This window comes from Epinephelus fuscoguttatus, linkage group LG7 (genome assembly GCF_011397635.1).
Source record: "Epinephelus fuscoguttatus linkage group LG7, E.fuscoguttatus.final_Chr_v1".
NCBI classification, from domain to species: Eukaryota; Metazoa; Chordata; class Actinopteri; order Perciformes; family Serranidae; genus Epinephelus; species Epinephelus fuscoguttatus.
The window spans coordinates 92,780-110,308 of record NC_064758.1 but is presented as its reverse complement, the minus strand read 5'-3'; the positions used below and the strand labels follow the sequence as shown (position 1 = coordinate 110,308).

Here is a 17,529-nt window from a genome sequence, read left to right as displayed (position 1 = left end):
ATTAGGTCACATGGCTTAGGTCTGCAACTTGAGCTGGGGGACGACGGCGGGGGGCCGAGGTCCCTCCCAACGCTGCTTGCAGCTTTAATTGCTATTTAATACCATAGACACCTGAGCACATACCTCATGTTTCGCCATTAATCTGTCTGTGAAGGTTCTTATTCATCCAGGTCATGGCTATCCAAAGCTGTCACTGCTTGCTCTGCTCCAACTTCCACATCCCCATACTGTTTCTAATTTTCTGGAAGATGTGAATGTAATACTGGCACTGTAAGAAGTGCCAGAAGAAAGAATGTGCTTCCTGTGCTATGATCAAATCTCATCTTTTCTGCTGCTATTTCATTCAAGGGAATCAGAGAAACAATTATGTAAAGCTAAGTTTGGTTTGTGGGGTGATCACCCTACTATTTCTGTCTGCACTAGTCATTTTCTTTTCACTGTCACTCATATCTTGTACACATTAGTGTATGAAATAACAACAGACACACACTGACACTTGAAACTTTCTCTCCCTAAACGTTTAATTACATTGAAAAAAAAAATAAAGAACTCATTTCTTCTCCATGAACTTCTCCAGCAATGCCATCAGCTTTTCCTCCCTCATCCGACTCTCTCTCTCTCGCTCCTCTCTCTCTCGACGCTCCTCCCTCATCCTTGCATCCATCCATTCTCTCCACTCCCTTTCTCTCCTCTCCATGCTCCGTCTGTCCTCCTCTCTTCTTTCCCTCTCAACTCTCTCTTCTCTCTCCTGCACCTCTCCCTCTCTCCTTTCAGCCCTCTCCTCCGCACGTTCCTCCCTTTCATCAAGCTCCCGGAGGAAAGTGACCCAAACGTCACGTTTCCCCCGGGAGACACCTGATGCTGACACTTGGGAGGGAGGGGATGGAGGATAGGCCACTGCTGCAGGCGGTGCCATAGATGAGGTGATGAGGACAGGGGGGGTTATTGACGGCCTGTTCCCCAACACCTCATCCATGACACCAAATCACTTCCAATTGGCGGCAGTGGCCTCTCCCCCCTCCATGCTCACGCCCGTGCGGGGAGCCTTCAGTTCCTACAAAACACATACAACATGCACAACACACACATGCTCATAGTTCTGATAATCATTCAAAAGCTTAACTTTTCAGCACTAGTCAAATACTCATCACCATCGTGTTTGTCTAAGTTGTTTACATTGACACTGTAGTGCTTTTATTATTCAACTCACTTTGTATTTCTGCTTCAGGTTCTCCCACTTCTTTTTAACGAAGGCAGCCTCCACCTTTCCCTCCAGTGTCTGGTCCTTGATGAAAGTTCTGCACAGGCATAATATTGAGGATACACATTTGTTGGTTTTACACAGCATCATAACAACATCCTCTGCCCTTAGACCATCGTATCCACTGAGGAAAAACTCCCCATAAAACTCTTTTAATGGGGAAGAATCCCTCACCCAGGACGGGCTATTTTAAGATATATTATGCTCATTCTAAGGAAATAAATATCTTACTCAAAACCTTTCACGGCAGCATTGCGCCTCCCGGTGAAGAGGGCCTCGTTCTCCCCCCTCCACCTGATGAGGCGCTCAGTGTCTTCATTGGTCCCTTGAAAAAACAAACACACCAATAACGTTGAGATATGTGACCTAACTTCAGATTTAGCTTCAATGTTAACCAGTTCAGTGTTTCCTCTAGGATTTTTTTCACCTGGAGCTGGACTTCTCCGGTAAGCTGTTATCATGCGCCGCCGTATTTGACAAGAATACATATTCCTGTCCGTGTCTGTGACCGCCGTTTCGTTTCTGCTGCTGGTTGAAATCTGTACTCTCACACAGCGTGCTGAATGATTTATTTTGCCCGCACACAACTATTTTTAGTTGCAAATGCGAGTGCGGTGACGGGGTAAAATATGGCCACACTGCCGACATTTTACTCCGTCACCGCACGCTGTGTGATTGTCTTATCAAACCACGCCGCTATTTTTCGGCCTTGCTTTTGACTTATTCCACCGAATACCGAATGTGTGGTTTTTTGCAATATTCGGCCGAATATAAAGTTTTGTAGGAGCAGCAGCGGCGGCATGAATGTAGCGGAAACACTGCAGTTAATAGGTATTTTATTTGATCAATCACAAGTCCTCATTCCTAGCAAACTGTAGCCTATTATATTAGCTGATAACGCTGATAACGCAGTTTCTACTGCAGCTGATGGACAAGTTATACGTCTTCATCTGATATGTCCAAATATTACTCAACCACATACAAGCCGTCACGTTGCTAAAATAATTCACAATTTACTCACATTTGTATGGTTGTGGCTGTGGCGTGTCCATTTTCCAACCAACTTCTTGTTTGTCCTGTTCGCGGCAAGGAAGTGACGATCGATGATGTCACGTTACGTTGCATCTTGGGTAATTTGAGTGTGAGTAGTATTGTCATGATGTATACTCAACATTTCTGGCGAATCTAGTATGCATCCGGGAACTTCTCGCATACTCAAAATCGCATGCTGCGCAGTGTAAACACACTGCATACTCAAAGAGTTAGTATGAGTAGTAGGTAAGTATGCGGTTCCGAACACAGCCACACTTTGTTTTGGTCTACAGGCAGTGCACAACAGCAAACCTAGCGGTGAAATGATTTCGCTTTTTGCCCCTTTAACAAAACTTATGTCCAACTGTACCCTGTCTTAATTAATTAGTCCCTTTTCCATCACTTTCACACAGCCGAAGAAGACTTCCCGTGGTTAGGCTGGTGAATTGTAGCCTAGGTGAATAAATTTTAATCATTGTCCTCCTTGGACATAGGCGTGTCTTAGTCTCCTCCACCACCTGTTATGCCTGAAATAGAAGCAAACCTGATAAGTGTGATTAGGGGGCCAGGCCTCTATATTAAGAATTTATAATGGCAGGATATGTAAATGACAATTGTTTTCAGCTTCCACATTTATCAGCCCCCAATCATTCCAATACTGCAACTGACCAGATATGAATGTTTTAATGAATCACACAGGAACCTTATTGTTAGTTGATTTTTGCACCTGGACCTGAGACAGTTTGTAGGTTAGACTGACAAATAATGGCCATTGACTTTTCCCACTGCATGAATTTTCATAATGGGCAGCAGACTCTTCTCCAAGACAAATCACACAAGGCCCAAATGAAATCTTTTGTTTATTGTTTTCAGCTGTGATCCGAAATCCACAATATTCATTTATGATAATTGTTTTTGAACAAAATAATCTCAAACAGTACATTAAAACCTAAAATGACCTAAAGCAGGCTTAAAGAACTACTTTGTAGATTTTAGTAGAAAGTCAATCAACAGAATGTGGGACAAATGACCATTAAAATGGAGAGTTCAATATGGAGCAGAGAGAACAAACATTAATTTGCCAATCTATCAATAGTAAATTTTATTTTTGACATTTCCTCTCACTACACCACTAACTTTGATTTTAATCATAAATAAAAAATAAAAAACACATGATTTTCACACACATATTCAAGGAGGTGGAGGAGATGCTCCAGGTCCTGGATGGCAGGATGATCAGCCAGACATTAACATCCTGTTAAACAGGCAAAATGATATGGCAGAGGAGGATGTTGTTGTTAGATTGGTCACTCTCTGCAGAATTTATTCACATAGTAAACTCAATTTAACATCAGTGTCTGTTTTAAACTGGCAAAAGAAAACTGTAAATTTACTGTACATTTACCAACTAAAACATACAGTATCCAACTTTCATCAGTTTAGTCATAATTTCATCACGAATATTAACCTTCATAAGACTGCAATTTATTAGCAATGACCCTTTAAGTGTATGTAAACACATATATAATCCACTTCTTACCAAATTTAAACTGAGAGTTTTACTTTGAAGGTATACTAGATAATACCTTGAGAGGTGAAATACTAACCATGTCTAACCACAGTATAAAAAACAGTATAATGAAATACATGTAACATATTTAATGGGAGCTTCATCCAGTTCCATCTACAGGTGTCTAAAGTGACAGTGGGAGTTCTTTTGCATAACAATGCATACTATTTATTTAGGCTACATACTAACAGCCAAAAATACTGTGGGCTTGACTACTGACTTTACTAATATACAGCCTTTTAGAAGCACATAAAAGTTAATTTATACTGTCAAAACATTTACTTAAGATCACAAGGATTCATAATGATTAAATTCATTGTGCTTATACACCAAACTAACCTGTTAAACAGGAGAAATGATATGGCAGAGGTGTTTGGTGCTGTTAGACAGGTTACTCTCAGCAGAAAGACAAGCAAAGAGCAGTCTCAGAGTCAAGGCTCTCCCTGAGTTAACAAGGTTAAAGAGGTATCCTTCAAAATTATTTATAAATATTACCCTGCCAATCACTACATGCAGAAATATAAAAAAGACAAACACTTTATGTGATGAACATTCTTAAACTGTTTTACACCTTTTCTGGCATTGTTCTCACACCAAGAAATTCTGGAAGGACTTTTGCAGATTTATCATGGACCACATCTCTAAAGAATTTACATTATTATGAGAACATGTGGTGTTTGGTCTCCTCAAGTACCCAAGAAAAAAAAAAGACAAAACTTCTTTTTATAATTAATTAATCACACACATGTCAGCACAGTGTACACAGAGGCAGTTAGAGCTACAGGCTACAATGAGGCTAAAAACAGAGTTCAAATGACGTTTTTCCAAACAACTTTTTATGTCGGGGCTTCAGGACACTTGGATCACTACGGACGAGCAGTATGGAGATATTTTATGGTTTCAATTTTGTGCTCTTGGACGTTTTAATCTGGGTCCCCGTCAGCTATTAGGTGTGCAGTTGTGCTGCTACCCACTTCTCCCTCAGATCTCCCTAAGTGTTGTGAGGACTCTAAAACTTCACCAGAGCCTCCCTCGGCATAGAGTGTGCCAGTAACCCGGAACTCCGTTAGCGCTTTTACCACTTCCAGTTCTCTCGTCTAAAAGTCAATACGTTTTTTGAATGGGATTTTGGTAAAATGCCTCAAATAAGGTCTGTGGTTAACAAAAGCTTAAGCGAGTTTCAGGTTTTGTTCTACGACATAAAACACGTCAGTAAATACCCTACTTGTGAATTTTGAATTTTTTACGTGTCGTTAAAAAGGCGGTTGCTAACAAGTTGCTCAATACGACTACAAACCTTGTCGGGGACAGTAAACGTCATCACCCCTGAACAGGCGAGAGTGCTGGCAGTCCGCCATTACAGCTTCTTATTTAACTTAAACAGTCCGATTTCCCCATTATACAATGTTTTTAAAATAAAGCGGCCGAAATCAGTTGAAAGCTTAGTGGCGGTGACGTCAAGAGTCATGCGACTGTGGAGTAGTCCGTTAAAGCCTAACGTTAGCTTTTTACTTCTGGCGATCGCATTTAAACTTCAAATGCGGTATGAAAGGTGTTCATATGTGAAAATTATCTCGCTGAACAAAACCTAAAAGTATCATAAACTTGTGTTAGCCACAGAGCTTATTTTCTGACATAATCCAAAACGTAATGCAAAAATCACATTCACTTTCTCTTCTGGGAACCAGCGCAATGCTAAACTTCCAGGTTTTGACGTCAGGGCTGTCCCAAATACCATTTTTTAACATTCGGACCCTCGGAAGACTTTATAACAAATATTTGAATATTCGTTCACGGCGGGGGGGGGACTCCGTGTTTTTTTCGGGCCTAATTGTATTGTGCAGTTTTGCACAGCGGATCTTTGCTCTCAAACCACAAAAAAAATGTGATGGCACAACAGTCTCCTTCAGTACATTATTCTATGCTTTCTTTTGATTTTCACATTGGCTGTTTAATTTGTCGGAACCGTTGAAACAAGTTGTAGGAAGCCTCTGCAAGTAATTGGTTGCTGGCAGACACTCTGTGCTGCAATAAAATGGTTAATCAGCAGTGTTGTGCACTGTAGAGCCGATGCGCTGCTGGTTCTGCCGGCCTGAATAGAATATAATGTCTATAGCCTTACTGTTGTGTACAGCCTTATAGACTGAGCTGAGCAGTGAGAAACCCGCGGGACCCGCAAATGGACCTGCGGGTCGGGCAGCAGTGATCGTTTGTTAAATCGGTCTGTTAATGATATTTTGACATTATTGGCTTACTGTCATGGTATCCGAAGGTACTGATGCGTTGAGCAGGTCGTCCGCAGTCGTTTTCAAAACACATTTGTGTCACGCGCTCCCAAAGAAACTTGTTGAAACTTTAAACAATATTTTATTGTACAAAATGGGGGAAACAAATGTTGACAAAAATGGTTCCATAATTCATATTAAATTCGAAAGGTAACGAAAAAACAGCTACAAGTTAGAGGGAATAGTGATAAAGTGGTAAAACTTGGCATTGATCCACAGGCTCAGACGGATGCACTCAAGCATGCTGTGCACACAAGCTCAGTAGGCTATACTATATTTTCACATTTTTAACAATGCAATTTAAAAGTTTTGATTTTTATTGATAACCTACATTTACCAACAACAAAAAGACTGCATTTAGCACTTAAAAAAAAAAAAAAAATAGAAAAATGAATATCGAATACCAAATTTTCATAACGAATATCTACCCATAGAAACGAATATTCGAATATCCGCATATTTGGGTACAGCCCTAGTAGATAATGGCTGAATTTTCATTTTTGGGTGCACTATCCCTTTACATTATGACATTTTGCAGTCATCTTACTATATAATGATGAAAACTGTCTGTGGGTGTGTCTGTTCCACGTTTTCTCCTCACTGACTTGGTCAATCTAAGTGAAACTGCACATAGGCATTGAGGATTGGCATAGGTAGAAGGCGACAAAGCTACCAATGGGTATGGACTAGTTGGGTTTTGTTTTCCATTCTTTTAGACTAAATATCGTTATTCTATGACACAATAATGTTGGCATGAGATGCTTAATCAGAAGACTTTGATTCTTCTTTACCTAACATCACAACTTAGAACCAACAAAAAAGCAACATCATCCGTTGTCAGTATTCTGCATTGACTGACATTGGCTTTAGTGGCCCTAACATTAAATTCTGGTCACTTGACGTTACAACATAAATCAAATCAAATATCAATGTCAGAAGACACTGGTGACTAGCTCGGAGCAGTAGAATGTATATGATGTTGATCACAGTAGGTCCACTCCTTATGACCAGCATCTTCTCAAGGATTACAAGACAAGTTGTTCAAGTTTGTAAGGCATTTTTATATAAGCTGGTACAACATATACAACAATACCTTGCTGATGGAGCTGGACAACATTGTTTACTGGACTACAGTATGTAGTGGACTACATTCAAATGCCATTCACTCAACATATTCGGTTCAAATATAACCATGAAAACAACTAATGTCTGAAAATGGTGGAATCATTTCCCATATTAAAAATTCCTAGTCAAAGATTTGTTTTTCATCAATATATCTTATGAAAACTGTTCATACATCAATATAATGTGACTTTAATGTGACTTTCCAAAGAAAAGCAGGTCTCCAATGGCCACAGAGGGTTGAGTTAATGAACAGCAGTTCATTCAGTTCTTCAGTGTGAAAACTGGAGCGCTGTTTCAGTCCCGTTCAGGTCCACATGGCTCCTTGTTTTTAAATCACAATTTCCACCTCACCAGGTAGAGCTGAGCTTCCTTCAGCCCTCTCTGACTTTGGCAGCAAGTGCAGTGTTCTCCTGTCGAATAGCTTTGTAGTCATCCAGAATCCTCTCCAGGTTAGCCACAGTTTTGCTACTGTTCTCTGTCTCGATCTGTGGACAATTTCAGATGACATTGACAAAAGTACAAAAATGTATAATAAATCTCTGAACGTGCTGCATTTAAAAAAAAAAAAAAAAAAAAATTATGGGAAAGAAAACATGTCAGCTGTCACAAGTAAAGATGTAAAAATAGCCATAACAATCCCATTTTTGTGTGTCCAGTACAGAGACACTACAGCTCCATTAAATGCATTAAATGTCTTTGCACAAAGACTGCGGGCAGATGGAAAATACTAACCTCTGTCAAAACAGAACACACCCTGCATAAAGTCTAACTACTATATGTCAACAAATGTCTCTGACCCAAAAACATGATTCACTCCACCCTGGAAGGGTCCATTCAAACTATGTAGAAACAAGAATTACCGCCCCACATTGTATGCCTCTGTGCACTAGTCAAGTCTCTTAGAGTTTACATTCATGTCTTTGAAAACATGGATGCTTCACACACATCTGCCTCCCAGCAGCACAGAAGATCTATACAATCAGCACAGTTTAACGGTGGATGCCCAAGATTAGTCACCAATTCAGTATCTGACAAAATATTTCCCCTTCTGTTGTTGAGATATAACATTGAATAATGGCCAAAAAAAGTGTTTTATGCAGAAAATTATGATGTCACAGTGAAACTGACCTTTGACCTTTTGGATATAAAAGGTCATCACTTCATAATTTTATCCTATTAGACATCTGTGTGAAGTTTGTTCATAATTAGCATATGAATTCTTGATTTATGGCCCAAAACACATTTTGTGCAGTCCCAGTGACCTTGACCTTTGACCACTAAATAAATTCGTTGTTGAGTCCAAGTGGACATTTGTGCCAAATCTTAAGAAATTACCTTGAGGCGTTCTTAAGATATCGTGGTGACAAGGATGGGACGGACAGGTGGACAGACAACTCAAAAACATAATATAATAATAAAAATGGAGCAGGATTTATTTTTTGCTTAATGACTCAACTGCTGCTGAGCAGTCATGCACTTACTGGTGACACTGGTGAACAGAATGTATATTACATCAATGCTACAAAACACAGCAGTGTTTAGCAAAAAAAAGACGTGCACCATCTTTGATTTAATCTGGATTATTTGTGTTGAGGAGACCTTTTTGTTAGAACAAATCATGTTTTTATCATATTTTGAGGATGGAGGGATGAGGTATCCAAAGTTTGATGGCAAATAGGGATATGTTCAAGGATAATGAGATCACTAATTTAATTCTGATATACAATGATTAAGAAATATAACCTAGAGAGGGTTGTTAAGTTCTCAGCTGTGTGATTTATGATTCTGATTTCAAACCAGGGACTCTCTATTCCAGGTTTAAACAATGGGCACATGGGGCATTACGCCAATAAGCACTAATTGAGAAGGGTGAAAATAAACTTTTTTTTTTTTAAAGAATATATTTTGGAGAACCAAGATTTTTCTTCAGGTAGAGTGATTTCAAAACTTTACCACAGTTCAGTGATGAGTAGAGGAATTTCTACTATGTATATCTAAAATGGAAGGAGACTATTTGTCTGTCGCTTTCTTGACAACTGTTCATCTGATCAATGATAAGTCAATGAATCCTACTGGTGACTTGGAGGAGGGTGGTTTCTGTGCTGGGTCTAAAGTTGCTCATGTCGCCAGGATCGAGTCCAGATTTTTTGAGGACGGGGGTGACAGCAGCCAGTTTGAGTGTTTGAGGGCCTGAACCAGAAATGGAGGATGAGTTGATGATTTCTGTGATTATTGAGAAGATGGCAGGAGGGGCAGTCCTTAACAAGTTTAGATGGGATGGGGTTGAGAGCGCAGGTGGAGTATTTCATTCCAGCCATAGACTTGGGCAGCTCCATTGGGGAGATGGGAGAGAACTGAGTGAAAGGCTGAGTGGTAAAAGGGGGAGAGACAGGTGGAGGGGTGAAGAGTGGGGTCGGGTGTAGAAGAGAGGTTGTTGTAGATGGAGTCAATTTTTGTCTGAAAAAAATTAAAGGAAGGAGTTACACTTGTCAACTGTGAAGGATGTGGAGGTGTTCTCGCAGGGTTTGAGAAGTTTGTTTTTAATAATAATAATAATAATAATAATAATAATAATAATGATAATAATAATAATAATAAATAATAATACATTTTATTTATACGCGCCTTTCAGGACACTCAAGATCACCGTACAAAAGACAATAATAATAAAACAATCAATAAAACATGACAATCAAAAAATGCAATACATAAAGGAATACATAAAACAGCAGTAAAGTGCAACAGTGAGGTAATTCCAGTCCAGATTAAAGGGAGTATGCCTGTCTGAAAAGGTGAGTTTTGAGGCAGGATCTGAAGGAGGTGACAGAGTCCGAGTGTTTTATGTCCTGCGGTAGAGAGTTCCAGAGGCAGGGGGCCGAGCAGCTGGGCTCTTGACCCCATGGTGGATAAGCAAGCAGGTGGCAGGGTGAGTTGAATGGAGGAGGAGGACCTGAGAGTGCGGCTGGGTATGTTAATGTGAAGGAGCTCAGCAAGATACTGAGGGGCAAGGTTGTTGATGGCTTTGAAGGTGAAAAGTAGGATTTTAAACCAAAAAGAAGGGAATTACAGTAGTCAAGACGGGATGCAACCAGGGTGTGGATCAGGATAGCAGTACTGTTGGGTGTAAGGGAAAGGCGCAGGCGTGAGATGTTACGCAGATGGAAGTAAGCTGAGTGAGTGACATTACTGATGTGGGACTGGAATGATAGGGTGCTGTCAAGGATGACACCCAGACACTTAACCTGGGGGGAAGGGGAAACAGAGGAGTTGTCAAAGGAGATGGAGAAACTGTTTATCTTTGAAAGGGTGGATTTGGTGCCAATGAGAAGGAGCTCAGTTTTGTCACTGTTAAGTTTGAGAAAATTGTTGGAGAACCAGGATCTGACTTCCGGTAGGCAATCGGAGAGGGAGGTGGGTGGGTGGGAGGGAGGAGGTGGGTTTGGTGGACAGGTAGAGCTCGGTGTGATCCGCGTACCAATGAAATTGAATGTTATATTTGCGGAAAATACTGCCAAGAGGGAGGAGGTAGATGATAAACAGGAGAGGTCCAAGCACAGAGCCTTGGGGTACACCAGAAGAGAGGGGGACTGGTTGGGATGTAAATGTTTTCAGTTGAACCCACTGAGTGCGGCCAGAGAGATATGATTTAAACCAGTCCAGGGGTGTGTCGGATAATCCAGTGGTGGCTAATCTGTCAATGAGGATGGTGTGGGAGATTGTTTCAAAGGCCGCACTCAGATCGAGAAGGGTGAGGATGGTGAGGAGTCCAGTGTCAGCAGCCATGAGGAGGTCATTGGCGATTTTGACAAGAGCTGTTTCAGTGCTGTGGAATGGGCGAAAGCTAGATTGGAACTGTCCATAGAGGTTATTGATGCAACAAATTTTTCCAGAATTTTGGAGAGGAAATGGAGATTAGAGATGGGACGAAGATTTGAGGGTCTAGGTAACAATGCCAGAAGTGAGAGGAGAGTGGACAATAGCAGTTATTAGAGGGGTCAGAGAATGGACAGAGACTCTGACCAGAGAGGTAGGGAGAGGATCAAGCTGACAGGAAGATGGCTTGGATTTGTGGATGAGATCAGATGTCAGCAGCAGAGGGAAGTTTGAAGCTGGAGAGGGGGTGGGATAAAGGGATTTGGAAAGCTGGGATGGGTGAGGTGGCTGAGATGTGAGGGGCTAATTGCTGATGAATATTGTCAATCTTAGTGTTGAAAATTGTCACTGTGTAATGCCACAATGGAATTGCAGAAGTCAGTTGAGTAGAAGTGGGGAGGGAGACAGTCTGGTGAGCGTGGTGTTTTGTTAACTAAGGTGAATAATGCTTGTGTGTTTCCATGGGCCAGTCTGATTAAATCTGCATAGTAGGTGGATTTTGTAATAGAGAGAGAGTCCTTATAGAAGAGAATGTGATTCATGAACATGTCCTTGTTAACAGTGAGACCAGTTTTTCTGTAGAGGCATTCCAGTTGACGACTTTTTGCTTTGAGCTGGCGGAGTTCGGGTGTAAACCGGGTGCAGATTGGGTGAAGGAGACAGTCTGTGTTTTACTGGAGCCAGAGTGTCGAGGAGGTTGTGGAGACCACTATTGTAGTGGGACAGCAGTTCATCAGGAGTGGATGTGGGGTTGATGCTAGAAAGATTAGCAATACCAGTGACCAGTGCAGTTAAGTTAATATTGTCAATGTTACGGAATGAGATGGTGCGAGATAGTTTGGTTTCGGATAATCTGACATTAACAGTGAATGAAATAAGCATGTGGTCAGAGATGGGGAGATCAGCTGCAGAATACTTGGAGGGAGTAACACCAGAGCAGCAGATGAGGTCCAAAATATGACCCTTTGAGTGGGTGGGAAAATCAATAAACTGCTGCAACCCAAAGCTGTCCAAGCAAGAAATGAAGTCTTTGGTGAGGTGGTTATGAGTATTGTCTATATGTATGTTAAAATCACCAAGCAGAATTAAACTGGGGGAGAGGGAGGAAATTTTAGTGAGAAAAGCAGAGAATTCACTGATGAAGAGTTAGGCTTGGGTGGACGGTAAACAGTGGCAACTATGGTTAGAGATGGACCATTCCGTTTTATGGCAAGAGACTCAAATGACTGGTATGCTGGCACACAGACCGGCGAGACTTTCCAGGTCTCGCAATGATCTCTCGCGAGACCTGGAGTGGAGTTTCCCTGGGTCTTCCCCCCCGTGGGGAGTTGCTTCGTTCAGCTGGGAAAAGTCATTAAGTTGTTGCCAAGTATCAGTCAGACATAAGAAGTCATACTTGCGGTCAATGATGAGGTCCTGGAGAAGTTGTCCTTTGCCCGTAAGTGAGCGGATGTTGAATACACCGAAGCAGAGATCACTGTAGTCGCTCGTGTATGGAGTGTAAGCCGACCTGGCTAGGTTGGCTAGTACACCGTGGTCTACTCTCCTAGTGGAGTTTCTCGGTTGGCAGCGAGATGCAGACCAGATGGACTTCATGGAAGAGGAGTCATCAAAGCTCCGTTGAGACGCACAGTGGATGTATTTCCGGCGAGGAAGACGAGTGACATCAGGGAAAAGCTGCAACACCAGTGATGGGACAGCCGAGTGGAGGCGAAGCCTCAGAAGCTCAGCAGCCGAGTATTGCTGGAGCAGGGATGTTGAGGAGTTAATCTGAAAGACCAGCGCAGTCCAGAAGAATATAGACCACACAGCCAACCTGCTGATCCACATCCTGGCTCAGCAGTCGGATCCACAAAGCAGGAGCAGCCAGCGCGTCACAGGTAATGTTGAAGTTAGGCTAGTAAAGCCTCCCGAATGTGGGATAATCCGACGTGATATGATGCCAGAATGTGAAATACAAGGAGCAGCATAGGTCGGGGGTGGAACGACTGTTACAGAAGTAGAGACTGCAGTTAAAAGTTAATTAAAAAGCTGGAGAGCAGTGGCAGTGATTCATGTCAGCATTCACTCAACTGGACAGTAAGTAAATGAACTGTGTAAGGTGGAGAAGAGAGCCTTGGTATTGGTGGAGCCAGAGTTTATGAGCTGCGAGTAGTAGGTGGACCGGACTGTGGCTTACGGGATTTCATTTGGTGGAGTTCAGGAGTATACCAGGGGGCTGAGTGTGTGAATGAGACCGTTTTAGTTTTGAGAAGAGCTAGTTGGTTGAGACAGGAGGAGAGCGTGTCGTTATAGTAGTTGACAAGGTCGGAGGGATTATCAGACAGTGGGTGAGGGCAGACATTACACGGGCAAGAGAAGCTGAGAAGGCTGAAGGGGAGATGGATTTCAGATTTCTCAAAGATATTTTATGTTTTTCTTTTGGGGTAGGGATAGAGATGTCAATGTCCAAGGTGACTGCCAAGTGGTCAGAGATATGGAGGTTGAGGCTGGAGAGGTGATGCATTATGCAGATAATAGTTGTTACTGAAGGAGTAGGACCAGAGAGTTTGAAGGAGATGTGTTTAAATGAATGGGCGGCAGGAATGGGGATGGTGGTTACTTTAATGCCCCAACAAGAGCTGTACGCACTACTGACAACATGTGACTGTATGTTTACAACTACACATAACATTTTGTAACAAACACATCAATATACGCAGACCATGTATGTCATGAGCCTGGTACTTTGCAACATCAAAATCACTCCCCCTATGCTCAGACAAGTGTGTTCACTGGCCCCCCTGTGGAGGGCCTTCTACAGCTTTCCATGTTTTCATTATCATCTGTTTATCAATCACAATACTTGTGTCAATCTAATTTGCTGGAGGATTTACAATGTGGTCAGTGGGTTGAGGATGTCCAAGTATGTATACGCTAGGGATGCGCACGATTAGACACCTTAATGATTAAACATCTGCCACCTCGCTAGTCGGCACCAGAAATATTAGTCTGTTAAACCTATTAGTGTTTTATTCATGTACAAGGCCACTTAACGGTCATGCAGCCACCCACTACTAGTGGGTGCTACAGAGTCGTCAGACAGCAGTCTCCCTCCCAGTGGTAATATTCGAGTAGACTGGAGTTTTAAAACAGCACAGTGGGAAACTGGAGAGATGTCCTCTCGCAAAACCAGTATGGTTTGGCAATACTTGGCAATACACTGCAAAAACTCAAAATCTTACCAAGAATATTTGTCTCATTTCTAGTCAAAAAAATCTCATTACACTTAAAATAAGACTCATCACCTAAAAAGTTACTTGTTTTTAGGCAATTTTCACTTGTTTCAAGTAAATTTTCACTTGAAATAAGTAGAAAAATCTGTCAGGGGACCAAGTTTTTTTTGCTTGTAATAAGAAAAAAAATCTTGCTCCACTGTCGTCAGCTTTACAGGGCATCAGCACTTGACAGTGCAAAAAAACGTTATTCTAAGGGATTGCCTCCTGCAACAAGAAGATCCTGCCGGACTGGTACAGCTGTTAATCGTAATCTATGTCTCTTCTGTGGTGGCGAAACAAATGCAAGTATAAGCAATCCTGCTGCAAGTTGATGCACAAAGTGCCATCCCTCATGGAGGAATTTGCAACCATCGTCGACATTCCAAAAATCGCCAAGGCTGAAAGAAGTGGCAACAAACTTCATCCAACAAACATACTCCAATAAGTCAAATGAGGACAATGATGTTGATCTTGTCCGAATGAGGCTATTCTCACAGAAGACTAGGGATGTGGAGAAAATTCCCCCAACAAGTGATGCTTTGGATCAACACCTCAAAAGGAGTGTCTCCCAAGCAAGCATCTGGACGACAGCCCAAAGGTATGCATCTGTATGCATTGTGTATTGTATTATTATGTCAAATAATTCAATAATACATTGATTCATTCATTCAGGTCCATGATGCCTGTCAACAACCCCACTGATCATGGGTGGAAGGAAGAGGACGGCAAACTACTTCCCATTTGGATCATGCTGCCCCTTGCCAAGGATGCATTCCACTTGGATGTAAAGTGCACTTGTACAAGTACTTGTACAAGTAGGCCTACCTGCTCTCGGTGCAAGTGCACGAGGGCAAAGTTGAAGTGCACACATCTGTGCAAGTGCAATTGTGAAAAGTAAAAGATAAAGAAAAATGTCACTGGTTCTGAAGGCAGGTAAAAAATATTTCAATAAAAGCTCATCAGGCCTATGATTCTCTGTCTATTTTTGTGGATATGTGCCAATACCAGAAAAAAAAACCTTTTATGGACAATATGGTTCATATATCAGTTGCTACTCCTGATCCCGCATCCATACATATCTCATATGTCCAGATTGGATAATCCAAACAAAAGTTATAACAGTTACCATATTTTGCTAAGGCTGGTGGGGGGTTGGGAACCGCCAACACCCCCTAGAGGCCAATTTTTAATCTGACTGCTTGACACTCGAACCAAAATTGTTTTATAGACCCTTGCTGTCAAATTAGAAGTGAAAACGAAACTTTCGCATCAATGTGAAATGAAAACAACAAATTATACATACATGGCACCCCCACTACATCCCTAGTATACACCAGGACAAAACTCATAATCTACCTCTGCGACCTCTTTGATATACTCATGGACTCTGATCTGAAAGGCCTGTGCTTTTGAGCATGACCACAGTGCATAGACCAAGTCACCTACCTCCCCACTACACCTCCAACAGTCCGGTGTTTCTTTTAAACTTAAAGTCTGAATAACCTGCAAGGGTACCAGTAGAATCAATGAAAAAGTCTGAACTGTATTAACCTTATTCTGATATCACTGGAAACCTCCTTGGTAACCCCCATGATTTTATCCCACTCATCTTCTTTAAAGATGGTGCCCAAGTCCCTTTCCCACTGTATTTTCAGAGCTGAGGTGAATTTATAACCAGACTTGTTTATAAGCATAGAGTAGTAGTAAGAAGCCCCATGTCCTGTTTCTGCAATGTGCAATAATGAGGTCCAAGCCTAAAGGATGACTATGTGTTGAGCCAAAAGTACTGACAAGAATTCAATTCAATTCAATTCTCAGCTGGTTACCGGCTAAATTGAACTGTTCAAAAAGACTGTCAAATGACTTAAGAACGCCTTCTTTATAAAGGTCACCCAAGCCCACTTTATTCACCCGATCCCTCCATACTGTATATCTGGGGATTTGCCACCAAGGAGTTTGGGGATGTCCCATATACCAGGAGAAAGACTGAAGATCAATTTGGAAAGCAAAATATTGTCGCTGTAAAGCACAAGATTATGTTTGTAACCCTTGATCCTGACCCCAAGAAAATTTGGGTCTTTTCTAATTGCTACAGCAAGAGGCTCTATTGCTAAACAAAATAGTTAAGTAGACTGCCGTAAGCACTGCTGGGTCCTGTGACCAAGTTTAAAATTCGAGGAAATTATTCCATTGATTTGAACAGCTGCTTGAGGTGAAGTGTAGAATAATTTCACTCATTTTATGAACTTCTGCTCAAAACCAAAGATCTCTAGCATTTGGAAAAACATGATTCCATTCTACATAATCAAATGCTTTTTCAGCATTCCTGAAAGCATTTCCTGACTGCCCACATTACATGAATCAGCCATCAATATTATTAGAGGCAAATCTGTTACAAAGGAACCTGACTTGGTCAGGCTATAACTCTACTGAGGCGATTTGCAAAGATTTTAGACAGTATTTTTGTGTCCAGTGATATCAGAGAGATTGGACGACAATTTCTGCAGTTAGTAGGATCTTTGCCTTTCATCAAGATCAAAGATATTAGTTCCTGAGATAAAGTGGGTGGCAACTCTCCTCTCCCAAATGCGTCATTATACATTTGTAACAGAAGAGGAGTGAGCTCGTTGGAAAAATACTTGGAAAAATTCAGCTGTACGTCCGTCAGACCCCAGTGCTTTACCAGACTACAAAGTTCAAACAACTGTCTGTCTCCAAAGTACGGAGGTTTAACCCTCCCAGAAATTAGAGAATTTCATCCTTTGTGTAAGACAAAGATGAAGTATAGAGCTTCATATAAAATTTGACTCTGTCTTGAGAGCCCCTCCCTGAGGCTGGGCGGCAGTTATTGTGGCCATGGACAACTTTAATGAGCCAAAAGTTTCCCGCTCTTGTCCCCAGATTCAAAATACTTTTGCCTAACTCTAAACAGTTCAAATTCAACCGTTGGTGAAAGTATCTGATTGTACTCATATTTTAGCTGTGTGACTAGTTTCAAATTTTGTGGGGAGAAATTTAGTATTAGCCTTCCTTCAGTCTGTTCCACCTTTTTCTCTAAATCTGTTTTCTCAGGTTATGTTTTTTTCTTACAGGATGAAAACTGAATAGCACGTCCCCTAATGAAAG

At 41.5% G+C, this 17,529-nt stretch overlaps 1 protein-coding gene across 3 annotated transcripts in view; it reads right to left on the bottom strand.

The window, feature by feature from the left end:
• Positions 1–3,142: 3,142 nt before the first annotated feature.
• Positions 3,143–17,529, bottom strand: part of ccdc22 (coiled-coil domain containing 22) — an 88,797-nt gene continuing 74,410 nt past the window's right edge. For all 3 annotated transcript variants that reach the window (XM_049581673.1, XM_049581674.1, XM_049581675.1), the window contains exon 16: positions 3,143–7,758. In XM_049581673.1, the coding sequence (XP_049437630.1) occupies positions 7,645–7,758 (114 nt within the window). In that variant the 3' untranslated portion in view covers positions 3,143–7,644. The remainder of the gene's footprint in view (positions 7,759–17,529) is intronic.